The sequence below is a fragment of the Physcomitrium patens genome, chromosome 7, assembly GCF_059467195.1.
Source record: "Physcomitrium patens ecotype Gransden chromosome 7, ASM5946719v1, whole genome shotgun sequence".
NCBI lineage: Eukaryota > Viridiplantae > Streptophyta > Bryopsida > Funariales > Funariaceae > Physcomitrium > Physcomitrium patens.
The window spans coordinates 17,978,753-17,993,433 of NC_143416.1; the positions used below are offsets into that span (position 1 = coordinate 17,978,753).

The 14,681-nt window shown below is 39.8% G+C and overlaps 1 protein-coding gene and 1 long non-coding RNA gene across 5 annotated transcripts; one reads left to right on the top strand and one right to left on the bottom strand.

Moving 5' to 3' along the window:
- Window positions 1-1,768: 1,768 nt before the first annotated feature.
- On the bottom strand, window positions 1,769-11,587 carry LOC112284239 (uncharacterized). 4 transcript variants are annotated; one of them, XM_090252217.1, is made up of 14 exons: window positions 11,482-11,587; window positions 11,185-11,256; window positions 10,736-10,855; window positions 9,527-9,932; window positions 7,848-9,160; window positions 7,525-7,593; window positions 6,423-7,439; window positions 6,011-6,130; window positions 4,027-5,649; window positions 3,707-3,830; window positions 3,492-3,548; window positions 3,091-3,289; window positions 2,695-2,821; window positions 1,769-2,425 (listed from the first exon to the last, which is right to left on the bottom strand). In XM_090252217.1, exons 4-14 carry the CDS (start codon window positions 9,747-9,749, stop codon window positions 2,189-2,191), a joined length of 5,109 nt encoding a protein of 1,702 aa, XP_090108343.1. In that variant the 5' UTR covers window positions 9,750-9,932; window positions 10,736-10,855; window positions 11,185-11,256; window positions 11,482-11,587; the 3' UTR covers window positions 1,769-2,188. The 4 variants fall into 4 exon arrangements, with proteins under 4 accessions (XP_090108343.1, XP_024379649.1, XP_024379650.1 ...); XM_024523881.3 differs by having other exon boundaries at window positions 11,435-11,576; XM_024523882.3 differs by lacking the exon at window positions 10,736-10,855 and having other exon boundaries at window positions 11,435-11,576.
- An 815-nt stretch (window positions 11,588-12,402) lies between these two features.
- LOC141045596 (uncharacterized) lies at window positions 12,403-13,342 on the top strand. The gene is made up of 2 exons (XR_012217881.2): window positions 12,403-12,691; window positions 12,838-13,342. It is a non-coding gene; the product is annotated as an uncharacterized LOC141045596 (long non-coding RNA).
- Window positions 13,343-14,681: the final 1,339 nt, after the last annotated feature.

Below are 14,681 nucleotides of genomic sequence, written 5' to 3' on the forward strand. Positions count from 1 at the left end.
ATTTATATTTTCAAAAATAATATAAAATTAATAATATATTTTTTAAAAATTATTAAAATAAAAGAAAAACTTTAAAAATATTTTTAGTGGGTGGTGAATTGTGGTGGTAGTAGCAAAATGTATAGTGGCAAGTAGTAGTTGGCAATTTGCAATGACAATAGCAAATACTATGGTAACATAGAAAATATTGTATGGATATATATATATATATATATATATATTCATATATATAAACATAAGTATTTGTGTGTGTGTATGCATGTGTTTATCTCTATATTGATATATATATATATATATATATATAGAGAGAGAGAGAGAGAGAGAGAGAGAGAGGGATATATATATATATATATATATATATATATATTTAAATTTAAAATTTAGAAATTAATTTTAAATTTACATCAAAGTATAATATCAATCTATATACAAGTAAAAAGTTAAAAAAAAATAAATCAATTTTTCGAGTAATGCATGAAAGCATTTTTAATTTTTTTTAAAATAGATAATTTCTATTTCATATTTTTTAAAGCATCAAGTCTAAAAACTTTAGAAGTTTCATATATAAATTGAGAGCTCTTTAAGTTTCTATAAAAATATTAAATAAAGTTATATTTAAAGTTACAATGATTTATATGTGTATTTAAATGTAAAAAAATAGTTATATATATATATATATATATATATATATACACATTTGAGATTAACAATAAGACTTAAAAAATTTTATTTGTTAGAAATTATTATACAAAAGTTTAAATTTATAAATATAAAGATTTGGATACAATAAGATATTGTGAAAAAATTCCAAAGTATAACACATTTAGATAGTATTGTTAAAAGTTATAAATTATTTAGTATAATATATAATTGAATAAAATAGTAAAGACATAATATATTGACCTTAAAATCTAGATCTTAAAATTGATAGTTCAACATTGCTGTTATAAATATCAACAAATAATAATTTACATAAAGTCCAATTTTTATATTATATCAAGTTTAAAATCTTTGCATTGTTTTTTACACTGACTAAGTTTTTTTTATTTATTAGTATTGTTTGACGCTCTACTGCACTAGTACATTGTTTTAAGACAAATATAATTTAACAACTTAGAGTCCAAATTTCTTTGATTTGAAGACTTTTTGTACTATGTTTATACATGTTTTAAAATAACTTGAGACAAGTTGGCATTAGTTTTGAGTTTTTTTAAAAAAAATTGCATGCTACAAATGATGGCCCTACTTTCATAAGTAGTAATTTGTTTATTGATTTATATAATTTGGCTTGATGATTTGGCTTCAGGGTGAGTCATTCATGTCACATTTAGGTATAGGATATGATTCAAACCCAAAACCAATTACATTTTTCCTCTCTTGTTTTTTAACATGTCTCAGATTGCATGTATTGAATTTGTATATATTTTGGTTTAAAAAATCTTCAATGTTTCATAGAAATAGTAGTGAATTAATGTTTGATCATTCATATTGGATTAACCTAAACTATATTTTTGTCCCAAACTCCTGTTATGCACATTTCTAACTATCTAGCATTAGCTGCCACATTTGATTTTTACGAAATATTATAAATATTTTTCCTCAATTATTTTCAGCATATTAAGTGCACTAAAAGGAAATCAGAGCAACAATTTAAACATTTACAATTCTAATATGCTCCCAACACAAAACCTTCAGAGTAAAAGTCCCGTCACTAAACAATTACTCCAGACTTTAAACGCACACTACATCCATGACTGATGCATTGTAATACAAAAAAAGGGGATTGTCAACTTCATATTCACAGTCATCATGCAATGCCTTCTGCAATATCCTCACAAAACTCTTGATGTGGATGAGGACAATGCAACCTCTACCTCATGTTAACTACGTCTTGTTTCAGTCATTTTCCAAATCACTGACCATAAGCTTTGCTTCTGTGGAGTTTGTTGCAGAAGCTTCTTCCATATCTCAAAATGAAACGACATCAGTTTGGTGCTTGTGGGTGGAAGCTATTCATGCTTAGCAACAGCGGTGGACACGGTTCATAACCGAATTTGGGTTCAAGTTCACACAGCAGTTGAGTTCCGTGGATGCTGAATGACATGAACTGAACAGGTTAGAAAGAATATGAGGAGAAGAATGCTTTCATAACTGCGTAGTGACGCATACATGCGGGAAGGTCTAACAATTACAGGAAAGGTAACCATGAGGCTTTCTTTTCATCAGCTTCTTTCGTCTGTGCTTTTGCAAGTACACGGACTACTTGAGTCATCTCTGGACGATCTACTCCATGCGGTTGTATGCAGTGCTTGGCAATATTTATCACTAGTTTCAATGCCTTCGGGTTGTAATGACCACCTAGTTTTGGATCTGCCACGGCTTTGAGTGCTCTGGATGCGGAACCACTATTATATTGAGTCTCTACCTGGAATTCAAGAGCAGTTTCAGACAGAGTCAGCACGGTTGGAGTTCCATACTCGCATAGGAGTGAAGGGAATCCTCGATTTTATACTTCAGCCAGGACAAAATCTTTACCGTATGTTTACCATGTGAGAACATCGAAGCAATTTCTGTGAACATGCAACAAAGTAGAGCTACAGTCCGGCCAGACTTATGAGACGAACACCATCTTCTACTACTCACACCAGGCAGAGCTTGACATCAACGTCAGAAGAGCGGTAAAGACTGGCTCACCCAATCGCCGATGAAGCAATGCTTGTCGGCATTGTTGATTGGTTTTCGGCCTGTAATAATCTCGAACAGAACAACTCCAAAACTGTATACATCACTCTTCTCTGTCAGCTGACCCGTTTTGAGATACCTGCACCATACAGATTGGTCAGACTGCTGTATCGTATTTCATGAAAAGGCCTTGGCGAAAGTCATGGGAGGTCGATGAACCAGTGGCGACACGTTTCCGGCGGATTACACAGCATGTTCTAACGGTGCGGAGCATTGAAAACACACCGAAAAGTAGGACTCTTGCAACAAGCAAAATTCGGAGGTGAGGGATCGAGAAATACAAACAACACACTTAGAATAGCAATCTACCACATTGGTTCAGTAGCTAGACGCGGATAGCAGACATACTCTGGATCTAGATACCCAAGCGTTCCCTTCACCATAGTGGTAACATGTGTCTTCATGACGTTATCTTGGTCAGCTCCTAACTTTGACAGGCCGAAATCAGCAACCTTAGCTACCATGCCTTTCGTAAGCAGGATATTTTGACTTTTGATGTCTCTATGAATTATTCTTGGATTACAGCCGGTGTGCAAATACTCGAGCCCTGATACAAAAAATGATCAATATGGATTCTTCAGCTTCATCATCGACACGTATCCTGGTTCGTGATGAACACACAAACTAGCAAATTGGGAATGGTGTTGCAACTCCTAGGTGTTGTTCACCCATTCCAGTTCTATCCAAGGTCAGAAGAGATTTTGCTGGGCTAATACTGAAAACAAATGCGGGAACATTGATCATCATACCACGGGCAGATTGCAACGCAATATTCAAACGTTGTTTCCAGTCGAGGCTCTTTGCTCCTATTGCATTTCATTGCATGAGACACGTCAATCGAGTTGCAAAATCCGATTGCCATGGTGCTCCAAAAGTCAAAAGAATTCTGCTTCATTGACTAATGCTGCAAGCCAAAAACAAATCTTACAACTGCCTATTTCTTTCCAGGAGAAGTAATTCTGACCTTGAAGATGGTCCCATATACTCCCTTCTTCTGCAAATTCGTATATAAGAACCTGTCTCTCCTCTTGACAATAACCCAAGAGCCTCACCAAATTCACATGATTCACTCTTTTGAGAAGATTCACCTATCCCAACATGACCAAACGAGAAAATTTAATGAGATCAGGAACATAAACTTTAAATAATTCAACATTTCCACAGGGATATATGATAGAAAAGTTTAATTCCATGATGAGGAAACGCAGAAGACGAAGACGAAGAAAAATAAAATAAATAAATAAACAAATAAATAAATAAAACAGACAATAGAAGTAGGAAAACCTCATTGAGGAACTCGTTTGTCCCTTGTTGAGAAGATGCATCCAGGACTTTCACCGCCACCTCTCTTCCATTGTTCAACTTCCCCAGGTACACAACACCAAAACCACCCTTTCCGAGCCGTTTGGATTGCAAATTATCCGTCATAGCCAGAACTTCGTCCCAGTAATATTTCTTGACAACATCTTCAAACATTGCATCACTTGACCTAACTAGCGGGCAGGAGGCGCTGCGGGCATTGACTGGTACTTTAGGTGGCCCATCGGCGGTTGTCGCAGACCTATATAATCTTGGAGAGGCATGACCCCCATGTTCCGCAACTCCGGAGTTATGCTCTGATCCATGGTCTCGAAGTGGCCCTGAGAACTCCTCAGAGCTTACGTCAGAGGTGGAGCTTGATTTAAAAGATGCTGATCGGTCGGATGAATCATGCCGCCTACTCTGTGAAGCGTTGCCCGACTTGTGGACTGGAGACAGAGCAGCAGACTCGTAATGTGTGCTTCCAAAGGCGCTCCCAGATCGATGATGGATTGGTGATGGTTCAGAAACTTCATTTGGCCTAGATTCTTGTGGAGGTTGAAAATATTCACGTGGTCTGCTCTCTAACCCATCGTCTCTCTTGTTCACGGGATAGAATTCAGAAGTTTCACGTTGCTTGGCCTCAGAGCCGCTATTTGACCGATAATGATGTGTTGGTATCGGCCCGAAAACATCCTGATGCCTGCCCCCAAAAGTCTTATTTGGTCTATACACGTGAGTTGGTTCAGAGTGATCACGAGAACTGGTAACCACACCATTACTCGAGCTCTGTTGCTCAAGTTCAGAAAACCCCTGTGATCTTCTCTCAGAAGCGCTGCTTGATCTCTGAGTTCCTACTGGCTCAGAAGACTCCTGCGGTCTACTCCTCAACGTCTTGCTTAGCTCGTAAGCTTGTTGAGCTTCAGAGGACTCACGTGTTGACCTGATGCTTGTCTTGCTGGAATTGTACACTGGTGGTCGATCAGAAAATTCTTGCGATCTCCTTTCCATAGAGTTGCTCGACCCATATGTTTGTGGTCCAGAAAATTCCTGTGAAGTGATTCCTGAACCAATGCTTGATGCGTAAGGGGGCGGCGGTTCAGAGAACTCTTGTGACCTATTCTTAACGTCGTTGCTGGATCGGATGGTTGCCTGTGATGGTTCAGAAAATTCATGTGACATATCCGAGACAGTTGTGCTGGATCCAGTGGAATGAGGGGGTTCGTAAGTTTCCCGTGACTTGCTCTCTGTAAGAGTGCCCTGGACTTCTTGGGAACTTGTCACTTCAGGATGATCTAGCTCTGGCTCTTGTGAGAAGAGAATCTTCAAGTCGTTCAAAAGTTCCAAAATTTGCTCAAATCCTCGCTCATTATATGGCACATCCTCTAGACCTGGTCCCTTGTTCATTTTCATCTCATGTAAAGCTTGAATTTCTTTGTTCAGCATTTCTGCCGTCTCAAGTTTGAATTGCGCAGCAACTCTTTCCAGTTGATCTCTCGAGCGTTCGTGTGACCCATCCAGAGCAGTAGTTAACTCAGCATTCAGCAGGGTGTCAACGGGGTCTTCAACGGCGATTGACCTTTTGAATTGCTTTTGTACCATTTCAACCTGGAGAACGTGGAAGATTAGAATAGTGTTCAAGGAAGTTCTGATTAGAACTTACCAAATTGCTTCACGCTGGAGAACACTATTGCTTGAATCAAAATAGTTGGCTTGATGCCAGTCCAAACGTACAAGCAAAAATCAAAGTTCAGCAGCCACAGAATCTGCTACACCAAAAAACTGAGTGCACTGTGGATGAAGGATGGTTGTGGACCGCAACAATGTTGTGCAAGGTGGTTCAAGGCTACTTGAATTGCTTTTAATGTGGTAAGAAGCGCAACGTCAAACATGAAAGATAAAAATTAGTACAATTCTTCGGGAGTATTCCGGTCCACAATATGTCCTCTTTGGTGTAGGTAAGATTTACCTGCTCCCGCACTTCTTCAGGGATTTCAAGGTCCTGTAACTCTGGCAACTTGTCCAATGCTTGCAAAAATTTCATGTTCAACAACAAGAATTTATTTGCCACCTTTTGTTGCTCCAAGACCTGAAACAACAACGTATTCTCTAGGCTCATCAAAGACCGTTTTTAGCACTCTCAGGACAATGAAAGAGTATCAAATTCGATTGACTCGAGGTGTCACAGTACAAAGTCCCCACGACGAAGGTCAGCAAGTCAATACTGAAACAGATAAACCAACGGCAGTTGAATACGATGCCTTCAGTAAAATTTCGTTATCCAAAACCCCGCACTAAAAAGCAAAGATATAGATGTTCCAGAAAACCATGGGTGGAGTCTTTCATACAGGAAGCATGAAAATTACGTGGTAGAAACTCACCAGATAAAGCTTACTTCCATCGTGGCACAAGAGAAGCAAGGATTTGGCTTTGATTAGTTCTGACTTTAAGGAGTTAAAGCATGCGAAGACCTCTTCGGACAAACTTAATCCACTATCTTTGAACTCATCAAATAGTAGGACGAGTGCCTTAACCCGCCTTGTGAGCGTGGAACACTCCTTTTTGTGAGCCTTGAAGTCTTTGATTGACGCTATTTCAGTGACAACCTCAATTATCCTCTCTAATAAAGCGCCCTGCGATCTGCTCTCCTCGGATTGGCTTATTTCAGATGCTTGTAGTGGTGCAGAAGTTTCCTGGTTCCCATTGTTTACGGAGTTACTCGATCCATGTACTTGTTCTACCTCTGTAAACTCTTGTGACGATTCCACCAATTTGCTTGACCCAGACGCTTGTGGGGGTTGAGGAAATCCACGTACCCTGCTATCAACGACGTGGCTTGGTTTAGATACTTCTGGTACCTCACCGAGCTCTATCGATCCACTCTCCTCAACAACGATTGAGCCATGTGATTGGGGTGGCTCAAAGTATTCTTCAAACACCATTTCCACAGCATTGCAAGACTCAAATACTTCTGGTACTTCAGAGAATTCGGTGGGGTCGTCCTCAACTATATTGCTTGAGTCATAATTTTGAGGTGAAACAGAAAGTTCTCGTGATCTGCTCTCCTCGGCTTCTGGAACATCCTCAACCGAAACTGCATTCCCGTCGCTTTTCTTGTCGCCCAAACGAGACCCCCGTTTAAGCACAAGCTCCTCAGCTTTTTGTTCCAACTTCTGTTTTAACTCTTGTTTTTCTTCAGCATCCGGTTCACACTCATCGCTCCCTTCGGCCACCTCAGAAAATTCATCTGAATTATTCTCTGCGATTTTGTATAATTCATCTACTTGTGCTCCCAAAATTTCTTCTGAACTGCTCTCCACGGTGGTGCTTGCTTCGTGGAGTCTTGACGAGGTATAGGACTGGTTTGAATTTTCAGATGACGAAGAGGGTTTACACACCTACAAGTAAACGAGAAAGTTTTAAATAAATAAATAAAAACGTCCCTCGATTCAATTTACACAAGAGCTGTGGGGTATTTCAAACCTGGATTGGAAGCCTATGGCAGCGCTCCTCATCGTGATGCACGGTGATGTTGGCAATGTCAACCTCGTCCTGCAGGTAGAATCTCACACACGACCACAACGTAGTAAGTATGACAGGTTGGCATGTGAAAAGGATAGTGTTACTGACTCTTTACTTTTCATTGTTTCTAGCTGTAATCCAGAGCCACCAACAACAATTAAATAAACAAAAATCATTGACTGACGATAATCTTTTGCATAAAGATTCAACAATCAATTCTAGGATAAAACTTGGATAGTTAAAATACACTAATCTGAAGGGTTTTATGGTTCTGTAATCCTTACCACGCAAATTTTCACCTTCTGTCCGGTTGTCTCATCTTTGGCTGTAACCGTCAAGATATCGTATGCATCGATGTCAAAACGCACAAGGATCCGAGGCACACCACGTGGAGCAGGTGCTATCGCAGACAACTCAAATGCGGCAACCAACATGTTGCATGTTTGAGGATGTTCACCTTCATACACTTGGATATACATTCCATCCTGGTTATCATGAACTGTAGTGAACAATTGTTCACTACTCCTCGGAATGCTGGAATTTCGTGGATGCATCACATGCATCACACCTCCAGCTGTCTCCACACATAAGGATATGGAAGTAACATCCACAAGAAGGAAGCTGGAAAGTTCTTTGTAACCATGAGAGACTCCAGATCGAGCAGCAGCACCAAGAACAACAGACTCATCGGGGTTGATGGACTTGATGATTATTGATCCATCATTGAAGAACTCAGTCAAAAGATGCTGCACCTTAGGGATGCGACTGGAACCACCAATCAACAAAACTTTGTGGACGTCAGCTTTATCCATCTGTGCATACTGGAGACAATCTTCCACACACTTGATGCATTTTTCGAAAAGGTCCATGTTCATCTCCTCGAAACAGATACGTGAGATACTAGAGTGGAAGTCAAAATCCTCAAGCAAGGAATCGATTTGAATGATCGTCTCCGCTTCATATGAAAGGGCTAACTTCACTCTCTCCACTTGATTTTTCAATCTCCTCACGACACGAGGATGACTAGTGATATCTCTCTCATACTTCTGCTTGATTTCTTGAATAAAATGATGAAGCATTCTGACATCAAAATCCTCTCCTCCCAATTGGCTGTCTCCTGCTGTTGCTTTTATTTCTATAACTCGGCCATCGATGCGGAGCAAAGTGACGTCCAACGAACCACCTCCGAGATCAAAAATCATAATGTTCTGCTCACCAAGTGATTCAAGATCCTTGTCCAACAAATAAGCAAGGGCAGCACAACTAGGCTCATTAACAAGAGTGACTGTTTCAAAACCGGCCATGCTGCAGGCGTTCCGAGTGGCTCGTCTTTGTGCAGAGTTGAAGCAAAGAGGAACACTTACAGAAGCTTCATCAACAACTGACCCCAAATACACTTCCGCCAGATCTTTCAACTTCCCCAAGATCATCGAGTATACTTCTTCAGTAGAGAAGACCTTCTCTTTACCCTTGTACTCGACATGTATCATTGGCTTATTATCCACACCACATGACACTCTAAATGGCCACTGAATGTTCACTTTATCAGATTTGATACGCAAATCGCTGAATTTTCTACCAACTAACCGCTTAACATCTGTAATAAAAAAAAATCAACACTGTCAATGTTGACAGAAACACGACTCAATTTCCTTCCACTGAGATGAGTGTAACCCTGTCAAGATTTGTTGCAAAATTTGATATGAAATTAACCTCATGCTCTAAATTGTTGGATTTCTTATGCAATTCAACCGTGATTATTTTGTTTAAGCAAATGCACATAGTTTTAGACTGCCCATGGAACTCTCACTATGTATACCCCATTCTTGAATAAAACTTCGATATTTATTTGAAGCAGTGCGCCTGAGAAGTAATCAATGTCAATTATCTTCTTTATTACACATTTAAGCTTCTGTCTTGAGTTATAATCACAAAAATTCACATGGTTTGACCAGAAACGTACCAAACACTGTGTTCGCAGGATTCCTCGTTACTTGATCCTTGGCAGCGTCTCCAATGAGACGCTGTGTCTCAGTGAACGCGACATAGCTGGGTGTGGATTGTTTACCATGATCATTAGAGATGAGTTGGAAACGATGTTCCTCATTCAACCAGATACCCACACGACTATTTGTGGTCCCCAAATCTATTCCAATGGCAGGTATCGTATCCTTAGATTCAGCCATCGCATGAACTAGATCTAAGCTGATTGTAGATAGCTGGCTTGGAACAAATGAAATACAGCGTACGCTAGTTCTACTCCCGCTTTACACAAAGCAATCAGTCGTCTCCACCAGAAAGCTTGAAAATCCTTTCAGCTTGCAAATTGAAGTTATTGCTCAAGTTGTAAGTAACTCCAGGATAATTCTCTGTACACGCCGTTGAGATAAATAAGAAACTGATATGGTACTAGAAACTAAAAAGAATTACTTTTCAAACTTACAATCCCGAGGGCAAGGGTGTGCTGTGACAAATTAGATTCTGCAAAGGTAACGTAGTATCTGACTACGCTAGACGACAGATAACAATCTGGCATTTCAAATAATCCTCATGTACAAGTGCTGCTGCAATCTGAGCCCTGATTCTACTCTGAGGGAACGCTACATCAAATAGGCTGCCCCTAGACACCAAAGAACATGTCTGTTACTGGACTTCTCGAATAAACAAAAATCCATGAACATCCTCAAAGGATATTTCAGCAATTGCTACACCTCTCACTCAGCTGCGCGCAGCTTGAAGCCAACGAGGTCCTTTTGTAGATCATTATACTAAAGTCGGACAATTTTCTTTACCGATAGAACACATTCTCCTCAAACACTAGGAATGCATTTCAATGATATTCACTGAAGTGTGACAAAACTCACTACAGAAAATTGCAAGCCGCTATTACAATCAGCAACCTTTGACGCAGAGAAGAATCCCAGCTGAGAGCAATATCAGCACGGCTTCAAGCAATAGAAAACCCAGCAAAGTTCTCCAGCGAGCGCACCACAATCACAAGAGCAACAGAAAAGAACTCTGGACATTCCCTACTCTATTGAAGGAACGAACACTACACTAAATTATCGAAATGATGGTCTTTAACAAGGACTGCTGTCTGTATGGTATTATCGATCGCAGAGTAGAGTAGACAAGTGGGGATTAACGCTTGAAATGGTGATTGATCGACTACCTTCCAACATGATCCTCACGGAAAGAAAACAATATCATCCGCCCTTCATTAGTAAGCGTACTGGCTCCCATATCGTGTCGCAACCACTTGCGACGCTCCCATCCTTCCTAATTCGCATTTCTACAACCACTCAGAGCTTGTCATTGAAGATGCTCCCAGAAGGACCAACCCTGATCTGCACTCGAACTTTCTCGTCAAATAGATAAACCCCTGCTCACCGCCTGTGTCTAATACGAAATTACTAAGTAGATGGCTAAGTTGGAACAAAATCCCACCAGCAACTGACAAATCTGGGAAGAGAGCAAGACAATCAAACAATCCAGATCCATAAATATTCCATTCAATGATCTCTTGCAAACTACTTCCTCAACAACAGTCCCTTGTAACACCTCAAACACCACAACGCACACAAACCTTCCACCAAGAATTTAGGTGTGGCAATTTGGTACCTGGCATAAAGATTCAGATCGGCTGTAAGAAGCAGTCTCACGTCACTTCGTAAGCCAAACGAGGGGAGCAAGCTGTCAAAATCCAACCAGAAGTCCACAGTTGATCCAAGTCACTGTACTCCAAAAGTTCAAGGGATCCACACTAATCAAACAATTAAACAAAGTGAAAACATCCTATTCGACCGAAGAGGTGAATGATGACTCCCTCATGCATTGTTGGACTCTTTCTTTCTACAAACACGATCCCTACCGTGCCACAGGACTGTTGCTGCGGCAAGTGGAACAGCGGGGACAAACCCAGAATGGCGGCTTTGTCACTACATCGAGCGAGAGCATCGGGGCGCGGGAATTCCATAGATTCCCCACAGTAAAGTTAGTGGGACGTTAAGGAGAGTCGAGAAACCACATTCGCAATACGTTCCATAGATTGATAGAGTCAAACCAACTACTGATGATGACCATTGGAAGATTCCCCGTGTCAAAATTAGGAATTAGCTTGGTGTAGCTCGAGACTGGATGTGAAATTCCCAGTGTTCTACGGAAGAACAGATGCTGGCATTCAGCAGCTTGGACACGAGAAAGGACGATAAGATAGCATCCTTGGGAAGTAGGAATCCCCTCCGTCCTCCCATTACTTTCTAAAGAAAACACTGTTCGAGAAGAATGTAAGAGATCTGTGAACAAGTGGTGGGTTCCTGCTTCTCGAATACCGAGTCTTCCTTCTGGATCAAACCTATCGAGGAAAAGATCCTCACTTACTACGCAGCTAATGAAAAAAGGATTGCACCCGATTTCCGAATGAAGAGTTTACCTTGTCATCTGGTAGGGTCGAGCATTATTGGACGTCAATCAACAGCCTTAGTTATCCTGACATGTGAACAGTAATTACTGAACCCAGTGCTCTGCACGAGATGTCCGTGACCGTGTGGAGGATCCCAGTTTCCAAAAGATGCTACATTGACGGTCATAGAATGGCAGATGGCTGAGACCGTGAACACCGATAGACTTCTCGGACTCTTAAGGTGTTTGATATTTTATCGGCGAATGCACGAGAGAAGAGATTTCTCCCCTGTTGAAATTTCTTACCCTAACATTGTTGGCCAAGTGGTGGATCACGATGTCCATATCTAAAGTTGCGCGTCTAGATCACGCCAAGACCCCAACAAAACATTCATTTGGCCATACATGGACATCTCAAACATCTCCATCTTTTTTTCAGTCCGAACCCGATACTTTAACCATCTTTACTCTTTCAATAACGCAGTCTCAAATGCTAAGGCCCTCACGCGAAATCTTATCGTCCTAACTTTCCTGGAACAATGCATTCGAGTTACATATAGAGAACAGTAAGATCAATCGAAGAAGGTTTTAACTCCTAGCTCGATCCTTCCCCTTCTGAGCGAAAGATGCGAAGCTCCCGCGTGATACTGACAACGATCTTCTGTATGGATCTGTGCAAATCATTGGTTTGTGCGGTATTTATGGTTTGATAACGAAAGTTACACAGGCAAGTATTTTTCAACCTTGCAGTTCTGATTTGTCACTGCTGTAATACTGCATCCTGAACTTTCCTTGTCTTGTTTCGTTCGACTTGATGTGATCAATTTTTCAACCCTTACCGAAATTTTTGCGGAAACTCGTAATATTTTGCAGGAGGTGTGCACAGCAACTGTGGGCACCTTTCCTTTTGATGTTTTTTTCTTTCAGGCGACGCTGTGCATCGGCACCTCGGCACTTAAAGGAATGTTGTGCATTTCTCTCTGGTTCGCTTCTTTTGGTAAGTCCTTGGATTCAGGAAGATGTTCAACGCTTGCAGTTGAACAAATCAAAGATTTCACTAATTCTGGAATGGCATACTGTCCAATAAATTCCACTTTGGCATCACGACTCTTGGCGTTGCATCGAAAACTTCACTGTTGCAGTTAACTGTCTGCATAACAGAGCTTTATTTCTTGGGAGGAATCTTTCTCATACCATTCAATTGTTAGGATCACTCTGTTAGCGGATGCAGTTAAACTCTGTTAACAGGGAATTTAGAGTATAAATTCCACATTATCTGTATTGTCATGTTTAAAATGGTCGTCTCCAACCATTTGCGTGGTTTAGGTGGGCTGGCTACCCATCGCAGTTAATACGAAAATTGCAGATTTTTTGTGCATGAACTTCCATTAGAAAGGGCGGTGACAGACTTTGCTGTGTGCAATCTCGTCCCTTATCTTGTTATCATGAACTTCTTGGGTTAAACTGAAGGGAGAGCGTTCTAGAAGGTGAAATCTACAGCAAACAGTGAGAAGCACATAGTGTAGTATACCAAAGACTGCATCACTTCTAATCCATTTGTCATAAAAAAGGATTTCAGGATTCTAGCTTGGTCTATAACTGATCACCAATTGTGGAATTAACGAAGAATTATGCTCTTTAGTCCAAAATCTCGTTGGAGCAGTTGAATAAAACCGAACACTTCAGAATTTGAAACTGCGTGTGTGAGTCATCGCTGAGAACATATGTGGCGTGACAATCTAGGCACACTGAGATGCAAACCTGACAACCCTTCTTGCTTCCTTCATATTTCGTCAGAGCATTGGATTTTGACCAATATTGGAATCCAGTAAAACAGTAGGATAATAGATACGATGTTAGAGGCAATCACTGCTGAATTGGTGAGTCGTCAGCTGCTATGCCTGCTCATGTACAGTTTAACTTCATTATCCTTTACCAGAACTGTAGAAGTGCGAACTCAACGTTTCCGTCCTCTTATACCTTAACTATACATTAGTTTAATGCCCAATTTCATGCTATAATCGAAACATGACATGGTCTCTGCAGTAAATATCTTCATCGAAAACAGTGTTTTGCTTGATTTTGACTGCTAGGTCAAACATCATGTTCTCAAACCACGCCACAACTTCACGAATTGTGCATATATATTTATATTTTTGAGATACTTGAAGAACATTTATTTCATAAATTTTTTGAGCGGGTTTGTAAACAAAGCATTCGAAGCCCCAATATACCCTCATTCAATGCAGGTTTAAGAGTATGAAAATCATAATACAAGATGCTCTCAATGTTATCCTACAATTCCTGGTTCAGTTCATGCATGATTAGACCACCATGTAAAACTCTGATATTCCAAGGTGTTAGCATTCTTTCTCTAAATTTTCACATTAATTTTGCAATTCATCATTTGTTCCAACATCTAAAATATATTTATTTATATATTTGGTTGTTTGAGATTTTATTTGCAAATATTTTTTCTTTGTATACAACCATGGTTGATAAGTTTAAATCATACAAGTTGTATTATATGTGTATCATTCCATACTAATTTATCAAAATTATTGATTTTTTTTAGTATTTATATAATTTATAAAATTCTTCTATTAAAATAATCAAATTTATTTTAACTATTTAATATCATGATAAATTATTAATTATAAATTTGATATTTAAAACTAAAAACCTATCATGGGCTCTTACAACAAGGTTTAATAACA

What these genes read in the sequence shown, in the direction of transcription:
- LOC112284239 (XM_090252217.1), bottom strand. Translation starts at nt 9,749, where the DNA reads ATGGCTGAATCTAAGGATACGATACCTGCCATTGGAATAGATTTGGGG. An exon ending in AGAAGGTGAAAATTTGCGTG is followed by an intron (nt 7,594 to 7,847) that starts GTAAGGATTACA and finishes TTCTACCTGCAG; the next exon opens with GACGAGGTTGACATTGCCAA. An exon ending in TGCGTTGCAATCTGCCCGTG is followed by an intron (nt 3,290 to 3,491) that starts GTATGATGATCA and finishes TTTTTGTATCAG; the next exon opens with GGCTCGAGTATTTGCACACC.